General features: G+C 51.3%; 1 protein-coding gene across 4 annotated transcripts in view; it reads left to right on the top strand.

The window, feature by feature from the left end:
- Positions 1-1,870: 1,870 nt before the first annotated feature.
- NFIC (nuclear factor I C) overlaps positions 1,871-9,992 on the top strand; it is a 108,200-nt gene continuing 100,078 nt past the window's right edge. For 2 of the 4 annotated variants that reach the window (XM_083720514.1, XM_083720512.1), the window contains exon 1: positions 8,932-9,154. In XM_083720514.1, the coding sequence (XP_083576640.1) occupies positions 9,125-9,154 (30 nt within the window). In that variant the 5' untranslated portion in view covers positions 8,932-9,124. Of the gene's footprint in view, positions 2,534-8,931; positions 9,155-9,992 lie in introns of those variants that run through there. The other 2 variants (XM_083720513.1, XM_083720515.1) reach the window with 2 other exon arrangements.

The raw sequence follows: 9,992 nt of genomic DNA, 5'->3' as shown, positions 1-9,992 counted from the left end.
CTTGTGATTGAGGAGGGTCTTTACTTGCCCCCTCCCCAATATTTTATTCAAGTGGGCATCCCACCTCCTTACCCAGGGCCGGATTTAGGTTTGATGAGGCCCTAAGCTCCTGAAGGTCATGGGGCCCTTTCTGTGTCCAGCTGTCCTTTGCCAACAACAAATTGTCACTGTTTTTTGTGTTGAATATATGCTATATGGCAATTTGTGGACCTAATAGGCGTCTCAAGCCAGGGTCTCAACAGACCCTGGACACCTTCCACCAGAAATTCAATGATTTTCACCCCACAATCAACCTAACAATGAATCAATGCTGTATGCAGGTCTTATTTTATTTGTTTTTTTATCTTATATTTTGTAAATGTACATCCAGGTTTTTTTCCCCCTTTTGTTAACGGAGAAATCTGAGGGCTCCCTTGGACAAAAAACAAGGACACCAGCCAGGAATACCAGAGCAAAACAGCAGCCAGTTGGCTTGGTCTTTATTGAAGACCCTCGAGACCGGACTCCCACTTGCCACCAGGTGGAACAAGATGGAAGCCCTGTACAAAAGAAGACCCCAACTTTTATTAGCTGCTAATCCCCATGTTACACTCCCCAAACTACATCACTCATACATCACTAATACATCATGAAAGGGGAGGTCTGGTGGCCGTAATCTGAGCATCCTGGACCCTGCCCCGTGGTTCCCCTTGCCCTCCACCAAACACCCATCAAGTGGAACAAAAGAGATATTTACATTTCCCTGTTTCCCAGCCAAGTTCATCCCACCCTTTTGTCTTCATCTGGGCTTGTTATTTCTGGAATGGCTACCTGTCTGGCACTCAGGTATCAGGAGGCCAGGGATTATCACTCAGGCAGAGGGGCTGCTGAGGAGCTGAGCTCACCTGTCCAGATGAATTTCTGAAGTTTTCCCTGTGAGCCAGTACATAGGTACATTGATCAGTGAATTCTTACATTTGATATCGTGCAGCAAAGGCCCTTGGAATAGATAGGAAGAAACTGCGATGAAGTGTTTTGCGGGGACAAATCACAAGTCACAAAAGCGATTGTGCTGATTTTGGTATTGGGCTGCATGTGCATGATATCTGCTGGAGGGGCAACCCCCCCAACCTATACATAAATCCCTGCAGCACTTTATTTTTTTTGGGGGGGGGCAAGAAATTGGGGCCCTAAGCTAGAGCTTGTTTAGCTTATTATACGTAAATCCGGCGCTGCGCCTTATCAAATCTCCTTGGTCCACCTTTGGGAGCTAGAGGAAGAAATAGGGAGGGGGGGTAACTCGAGGGAGATTCTCTCAAATGCCACCTCCCTCTCTCGCATCCTGGCGCTGCCAGACTCCTCAGCGCCCCCCCCTCCTCCCCAGCCACGCGAGAAAGGGGCGGAGCCAGGGGCGGAGCTTAGCAGCCCAGGCAGGGAGGAGGGAGAGCGCGCGCGCGCGCAAGAGAGGGAGGTCGGTCATGGGTGCTGCCGCCGCCGCCGCCGCCGCTGCTGGAGCCCTGCTCACCCAGGGAGGGAGCGGGTAGCTGTGAGGGTTCCCTTGCCAGCCTGCCAGCCTGCCAGCCAGCTACCCATCCAGTCCCCCCGCCCTCCTCACTCTCTCCGGATTTTCTTTGCAAAAAGCGAAAGGAATCTTGCCGGTGCTGCGCCTGCTATTTTATTTCCGAACCCTGCCCCCCAAATCTTGTTTTGATAAAAACACGAGGTTTGAACCAGGAAGCTAGGTATATATATATATATAACCATAAGCAACAAAAAGAGAGAGCTTCTAATTCTTTTATTATTATTATTATTAGCAGTAGTGTTTTTAAATCTCCGCGCCCCCAGCGTGGCGTCCCGTGAAAAGTGAGGTCTGTCTCTCCTTTCACCCCTCCCGCAAGACATTATTTTTTTACGGCTGCCCCGTCTCACCCGCTTCCACCGCGCCCCCCCTTTATTAAGAACCCCCTCTGTGTGACTCTCTATAGAGTTAAAACAACCACCAAGTCCTCAGCACCCCCCCTCCCCTGTCTTCACAACCCAGGAAGGATTTTGGTGTGTGCGTCCCCCACCCTCGGCGATGTGACCTAGCAACTAAAGAAACCCCGGATTGTTATTTTTTAAAATTATTTTACCCAAAAGAGAGAGAGAGAGTGAGGAGGGGGGAAGTGGGGCGAGAAACCACCACCTCCCCTACTTCACTGACATCTGGGGAGGGCCACGGCGCAGCGGGTTCTCCTGAGCTGGGACCTTAAAAGATGCTGTCGACCCAGCCGCTGAACGCGCCTAGACAGAACTGACCCGACGCTGAAGGGAACGAAGATCTGGCCCCGCTTTTCGGGTTATTGTTTTTTTTTTTTTTCCTCTCTCTCTCCAGGGAGGAGATGAGGTCGTTCCCTTCCCTTCGCCCTCCGCAAATTAACAACAACAACAACAACTTGGTGGGACCTTAAAAATAAATAAATAAGCCCCTTCTCTCTCTGCCGCCGGCCGCCACCTTAGTTTCCTGTTGGCATTCAGCCGCTCTGCCGCCCTGGTCAATTTCGCTTGGGTGATGGTAAGTTTTTCGCGTCAGTTTCCAAATCCTTTCTTTTTTAAAATAATAATAATAATATCCCCCCCCCCAACACACACTGATTTCCTCGGTGGGGTGTGGCGGAGGAGCGGGTGGGTGGGCAGAAGAAGTTGATGGAGGTGGGGTTTTTTTTGGGGGGGGGGAGAGAAAGTCCAAGGCAGGTGGGCTTGGGGTGGGGAATAGGGTGCTGGCGGTGGGGGGAGGGGAGAGCCTTATTAGAGTCAAAACAGGATATTGGCACGATCAGGGTGGTTGGAAGGAGACCCGGGGGGCGACGGCATTACTCTGAGTGTTTGGGGATGCCCCGTTCCGGAAAGAACGCGCCCCTATTCGGAAAGCCCCCGTCGCGTTTTGCCGTAGTGCCTTGCCTAAATGAAGACCCCCCCCCACACACACACCATACCCGTCCTTGGTGCAAAGTGTCAGAGTTTAATGGGGGGGGGGGGACTGGTGCGCAGAGGTGGAGAACGCAAAGCGCTATAAAGTCTGCGGAGTGTCCTACCTCTCCAAACCCGGTGCGCTTTTACGCATGGAATTGGGGAGGGGGGGAGAATGCGTAAGAATCTGCGATGGAGGAGGGGGGGAGAGAGAGAGACGGGGGAGTGCGTGTGGCAATCATCTCTCCCCCCTCCCTTCCCTTCCCCCCACCCTCTCTCTTTCTCTTGGCAGCTAGCTCAGCAAACGGTAGATGTAGCGGAAAATGGCCGCTCTGGCGAAGGGGGCGGAGGAGGAAGGGAAGCGAGCTGAACTTGAACATGACGCCTAGCGGAGAGCAGGAGAGACCCGGAGAGAGGGAGAGGGAGACGCCGGGGCTTCTCTGGGCGCCGCTAACTGCTGCCTTTGGCCCCGATCCAGCTCTCGAGCTGGAGAGGGCCCCCTCCCTTTCCCCTCCAACCTTGGAAAGATCTCCCTCTCTCCAACGCCCTCCCCTTTCTCTCTTCATCCTGCGCGTAAAAATTAACTCTCTCTCTGGCTAAGCGAGTTGGGCCCTGCGGCAGACTCGGCGAAGGCCGCTTCGTCAGCAGTAAGATCTTGAGCTCTGCGGAGCCCAAGGTGGACGGGAGAGCGAGAAAGGGGCGCGCGTGCGCGTGCACACACACACAGAGACACACACACACCGGCTGGGCTGCAGCCTTTGCAGCACCAGACCCGCTCCGCCCGCCCCGCACGGGAAAAAAAAAAAACAATTCCTCCTCGCTCTAACCTTTACCCTCCTCCGTCCATTTTCCTCCGCATACCCAACTCCAAGCCGGGTTCAATTCTAAAAATAGACCTCTTTCTTTTAAGTGCGGCGACCTAGCCTTGGGAAGCGAAGTCGCAGCGAGTTCAAAGGGGATGTCTGTAGCCTCCCCACTTCGCGCCTGGGTATTCCGCAGGGAGCCTTCGATCGAAGGCAACGATCGCTCGATTAATCGATGGCGATCGGTTTCTGTATCCCCGCGCTGCCCGCGCTTTCCTCGGATGAGCTCCGGGCTCCCCCCCCCCCACCCTCTCGCGCGTTTATTCTAAAGTAAAAGCTCTGTGGAACTCAACGGGACTCACAACCCCCTAGATAAAAGCGTACTACCGCCGGCGGGCACTTCCTATGAGTCTCGAGCTGTTAAGCTCAGGAACAAAAGCTCCATTGCTGTCCTTGGGAGCTTACTCCCGAGTAAACACGTGCTAGACGGATTTGCCCTGCAGGGCCGCTGCCAACTTTAAGCTGGCTTTGCTCAATATTAAGTCGGCGGGCTGCTCAGAAGTCGGCAGTCCTGCACCCATCTACCTGGAAGTAAACCCCATGGGGCTTACTCATGAGTAGGCACTATAGGGTTCCTAGTAGGGCCTACTCCCAGGCTAAAGTTCCAACGGGTCCTTTCAAAACCAGCGGGGCTTCCTCGCGAGTAAATCTGCCTTTTATCCTGAGTCAGGAAGTTTTTACATGGGATGAGCCACGGTCTTGTAGAAGCTTGGGGAGTATTTTTTTTTTTAAGGGCACGATCCTCGTTCGCTTACCTGGAAACCTCATGGAACTGAATGGGGCTTGCTTCTGAGCAGACACGCTTAGGATCGGGGCGGCTGCGGGGGGGGGGGGAGCGCCGTGAAGTTTGCGAAGGGGGAAAGTGCCGCAGTTGGTCCGAATACTTTCCTCCCGTCGCCGCCTCTTCGAATCGCACCTCATTCCCCCCCCCAAAAAAACTCATCCCAAATTCTTTTACTTTGAAGGAAATCTGGAATTTTACGTGGCTGTTCCCGACAGCCGCATAATAATAATAATCCCCGCGCGCCGTGGCTTGGCTAAGCGGTGAAACTCGCGTGTTATCTCCCAAACTTTTAAAAATCCGGATTGCGTGGAACACCCTCCCCCCAAAAAAAAAATCGGAGTAGGAGAGAAATGAAACGGGAGGGGTGAGCAGAAGAAGGATTGAGGCTCCCATTAGTGATATAGATTTGGCTTTTGGAGTGGGGGCTAAACGCCAGCCGAGGCCAAAAAAATAAAATTCTTCGTCGTTTGCAATGTGGAGCAATAAAAACTGTAGGAGCTTATAGCGGGACGATGTGGAAAAATGTTGAAATGAACGTATGAATCACAGCCCTCTCCTCCCAAAGCAAACACATTCTAGACAAACCACCCACATCAATAAATAGATATATCGAATTATCGGCATGTTTGATAGTTCACGTGAACAGTGGTTGTCTGAATGCAAGTCTGCATCTCAGTAAATGGCCCATGAGGTGATAGGTCTCTGGTTGGGGGCCCTACCTCTACATGACTGTAAAGCGGGGCTCCTCATACACGACTGAAGATCACCCATGCCCCAAAATAAAATAAATCCCTGCAGATAGAAATCTAGTTCCACAGGGACAGCCCTGTCTGTCAGTTGCAGCTATGGGGGGGGGGGGCCTCAGAGACTGGCAGTTTGACGGAGCCAGAGGCCTTGCAGCGGCCGAGGCAGTGATTTCCTAGTTTCCCTCTTCCCCTTACCTTCCTCCGACCGCAGAATTATGGCTAAATTCTTAATGAAAGGCTAGTCGAAAGTCCAGCCCTGCGGATCAAAAAACAACAACTTGATATTTCAGGCCTATATGTCACTTTTCATAATGAGAGAGATAACTGTTAAAATTAACCAGGAATTGTTTTTTTACGCGCACGCGTTTCTTCCGCGCAGCTATTCAATTGCGGCATTAGAAAGTTTTCCCCTCTGCTCCAGCAAGCCGCTAGCCCTCATTGTGACCTCATTTTACGCTTCCTATTCATCCTCCTTCTTATTTTGCGCCGGTTTCAGAAGTAAACAGGACCGGTATCAGTACCTCGGGGCGGATCCTTAACTTCCCAGGAGAGGCAGCGAACTCGCCACGCTTTGGGGAGTTCCCAAACCTCAGCCTTCCTTAAGAAGCCGACCTCAAGTCAGAAATCATGCGCCTTTTTCATGCGTAACAGAGAGCCGGGTTATGGTTCCATTTCTACAGAAACTCAGACCCCTTTTTTTAAAAAAAAAATAAAAACCCTTCCCCTTTCGCCCTTCTTTTTATTTTATTCTGCTTCCAACTGCCGGCCGTGTCCGGAACAAGAGTTTTGTGGTTCGGGGAAAGTTTGGGAGCCGAGTTAATTTTTCTTCTCTAAACGCCTGGCAGAGAAAGGAGCTGGGCCGCGTTTTCTCTTTTCGGGGAAGGAAATAGCAACCTCTATCCACCTCTCCTCCGGAGTTTTTTGAGGTGGTTTGGTTTGGTTTTTTGACACCCCTCCCCTTTGCAAATAAGGAGGTGAATTTGGCCAAGGAAACATAGATAGGTCTTGTGAAATCTGCAACTGGCGAAGGGAAATGCAGGAGATTGGAGGTGTGGGATTAAGTCAATCGCGCCTCTTTCTGGGATTGCGCCCTGGTGTGTGTGTTGTGTTGTGTTGTGTTGTGTGTGTGTTGGTTTGGGGGACACACACACACACACACACACACACACACAGAGAGAGAATGAGTACCACCTTGGCCCTGCGACCACGGGTGCCCTGCAGCGTGCATGGCCCTGGCACCGAAATTTGTGGGTGCCCTTAATGGGGAATTTTGTGGGTGCTCGCTGGCACCCAGAGGGTTAGATCTTGTGCTGTGGTGATCATTCCTAGCCGGTCTCTGAGATATCTCTCTTTGTGATCTTCACGACCCTTTGCAGACAGAGCCCTGAAAGAACTCCCGTTCCAAAAGAATAGGGGGGGGGTCTCCTTGTTTGTTTGTGTTTTTGTAGGGGGGTGTCTCCCCTTGTCGTTCGACTTGCTTGCTTGCTCGGCCGCTTTGCAGCATCTACTAAAAGTGGTTTTCCAGGGAGCGAATCATTTCACTTTCTATTCGGGGTGGGGTCTGGACAGATCTCCAAAACCCATCGCCTCCCACCCCACAGTCCCTGATTACACGACCAGCCCCTCTCCTCCCAAAATCCACCAAAAAGGCAGTTCTGTGGGTGCCTACTCGGAAGTAAAGCCCCATTGAATTCAATGGGGGGCTTACTTTCAAGCCTATAAGCAGCTGAAGGCCCCATTGAACTGAATGCCCTTCTGAGCAGTTGGCCTGAAAGGCCGCGATCCTGCGCACATCTTCCTTACCTGGAAGTAAGGCCGGCGAGATTTCGGAGCAAACATGCCCAGGGTTATTATGTTGAGAAACATCCTGGTTTTATTGTTACTGTTACCAGAATCAACAGCCTGCTGTTACATTAGCTTACCAAAATTTTTGTTGACGCTGGGGCGGGGGCAGAAGGGAATAGAAGTTAGGAGAGAGTTGTGACTTCTTTGCCGAGAGCTAAAAACTGGGCTGGGGGCGTTGGAGGAGAGAAAAACTACTTTAAGTTTGGAATTCCCTCCTCTTCAGATGATAGGTGTCTATATACAAGCGCCCTTTCAGGAGGAAAGGCAATTGTGCGTCGCTCAGTCCTGACTTAGGAAACTTTGGGTACGCGTGCGTGTTTCGCTTCGCAAGGTGCGTGCGGAAGGTCGGTGGCAATAATGGGATTTTTTTAAAGGCGAGAGGGAGGGCGAGAGTGCTCCAGAATAAGAAGAGGCTTCATTGATTCCTCTCGAATTCCATTTTCTCGCGAAAGGTGCGCGCGAGTGGGTTGCTCCTGAGCTGAAAGCCTTGGAGACGCGATTCCTGCAGCGCGTCGTTCCCCTGTTCCGGCGATTCTCACCCAAGATCTAGAGGACTGCTGAGCCCAGCCAAGTTCTACTCGGAAGTAGAGCCTCTCAAGGGAATGGGGAGGTCCTCTTCTCTCGGTTGGAGTAACGCCGCGCACGCCTCACGCACCCCTTACTCGGAGGCCTTGATTCTGATTTCTAAACTCTGCAAAAAAAAAAACCCAACAACACTCGGAGAAACAACCGAGTTTCTTTTTGGGGAGTCTAGCTGTAAGGATCTATGAAAATCCAGATGATTTTTTAAAAAACAAACACTTTTCTCTCACTCCAAAGTTTGCTCTTTTATTTCAAATCCCCTCCCAGAGGGAGAATATGGGAGTTTTCTCCACCGCTCCGAAATGGACATTTGGCTGATTATTATTATTATTATTATTATTATTATTATTATTAGCATCTCAGGCCTGTTTGCTTCACACCTTATAAAAATTCCCAAGTCTGCATCTCAGCTTTTTCTTTTCTTTAAAGTGGTTTTTATGGGGGGGGGAAAGCTCCATCTCTTTCCCACCGTTCTTCCCTTCCCTAGGATGCTAGTACAGCATTTATGGATTATTACTATTTTTAAAAATCATATTATTTTTAGCCCCTTCCCGGGTTGTGAACCTACCCCCCCCTTTTAAAGACCATAAATAAATATTAAAAAATAAAATACAAATTGTGGACCTTTCCTCTTTTCCCGGAGACGTTGCCGGAGTCGCATACGATCTCATTTCATTATATATATATATTTTAAATCGCCTGCGTAAAGGCAAGATCTCTGAGCACGTCTCCTCGCGAGGAGGAGGAAGGCGCCCCCCCCCCGCCCCGGAGTTCGACACGACCTTTGCTCCTAGCTAAAACATGGGTGCGGGATCGCAGCCTTCGGGTGTTTTCGTGGCGGCAGCTGTGATCCCCTACTTACCCACCTACCTATTATTATCGCTGTGAATTACCATCCCAGCTTTCCACCTTTTCTCGAAAAGCGACGCGTTAACTTTTTACCAAAGCGCATTGCATGCGCGCGCCCTGTGCGCGCTACGCGTAGGGTTGGATACGATTGCAGCTACCCCTTCTAATTTATTTATTTTTTTAAAAAGTTGGATTTTTATATATAACGCTTCTCCTTCGGAGGGCTAGGCGTGCTTTCCTCTCTCTCTCCCCCCCACGCTCTCCCTGGTCCCACCCCCTCCCCTCGGACACCCTCCCCCTCGCCGTCTCCTCCCCTCCCCCCCCCCCGCACCGATCCATCGCCGGGAAAGAGAGAGTGAGAGTGTATGTTGGAGAGAGAGAGGGAGAGTGTGAGAGGGGGAAATTGTTCCAGCCTCCGAAATGACTCAGTAACTTTTACGCTTGGAGCTGCTTTCTCAAACCTCTCTCTTCTCCCCCCCCCCCATAAAAAAACCCTCCTCAACGGTTTACTTCGCGACAGCTAAGAGATGTATTCTTCACCTCTCTGCCTCGCCCAGGTAATTAAGGCCTCTTTCCTCCCCCCCCCCCTTTATCAGAGATCTCCTTTCCACCCCTCCTTCCTTCCTTCCTTTTTGCATTGCTAATTTGTATCATTTTTTTTGGGGGGGGGGAATTGAAATCTGTTTCCTCTCGGTTCCTTTCTTTCTCTCACCCACCGTCCCCTTCTCAAAATCCTTTCTCTCCACCCCCCCCCCCCCGGAAAAAAGAGTTTTGTCCATTGCAGAAAATGCGTGGCGGGGCTGCGGGCTTGTGGCGCGCGCGCTGGGGGGGGGGGGGGCGCGTTGGAGAACGAGAGAGCGAAGAGAGCGGGTTGTGCATTCGTCCGCCTCTCAGATTTCTGTCAACCCCCCCCCCCCCATACCCACTTTGCAGGTCGATTGCAATAAGTTTCTATTTGCTTCCTTCCCTCCTAAACCATCTCCTCCTCCCCCCCCCCGGAAAAAAACCACCCTCCTTCCCTCCTGGTTGTTGTGTTTTGAGCCGAACTGCTGGATTTTAGCAACGCACGAGTCTGGATCAGTATAATATGTGGGGAACAGGACACCCCCCCCTAATCTGTACTCCTTAGGCAACATGGGTTGGTGGTCTGGTGACCGCAAGAACACTGTCTCTTTCCACACTGGTGTGTGTGTGTGTGTGTGTGTGTGTGTGTGTGTGTGTGTGTGTGTGGAGTGGGTGGCTAGGGTTTTTCGGTGAGGGAGAGGAGAGACTTAATATCAACTGTTTCGACAACTATGCACCAAGTTCTGATAAGTTGGCAAAGAGAGAAGGCTCTGTGTGTGTGTCTGAGAGAGCGAGCACATTTTTGCAAGAATGCTGAGCGCATGAGTCCCA

Source organism: Podarcis gaigeae, assembly GCF_964106915.1.
Source record: "Podarcis gaigeae genome assembly, chromosome: 18".
In the NCBI taxonomy this organism is placed as follows: domain Eukaryota; kingdom Metazoa; phylum Chordata; class Lepidosauria; order Squamata; family Lacertidae; genus Podarcis; species Podarcis gaigeae.
The sequence above is the reverse complement of the archived record's forward strand: the minus strand, read 5'-3'. Positions and strand labels throughout refer to the sequence as shown.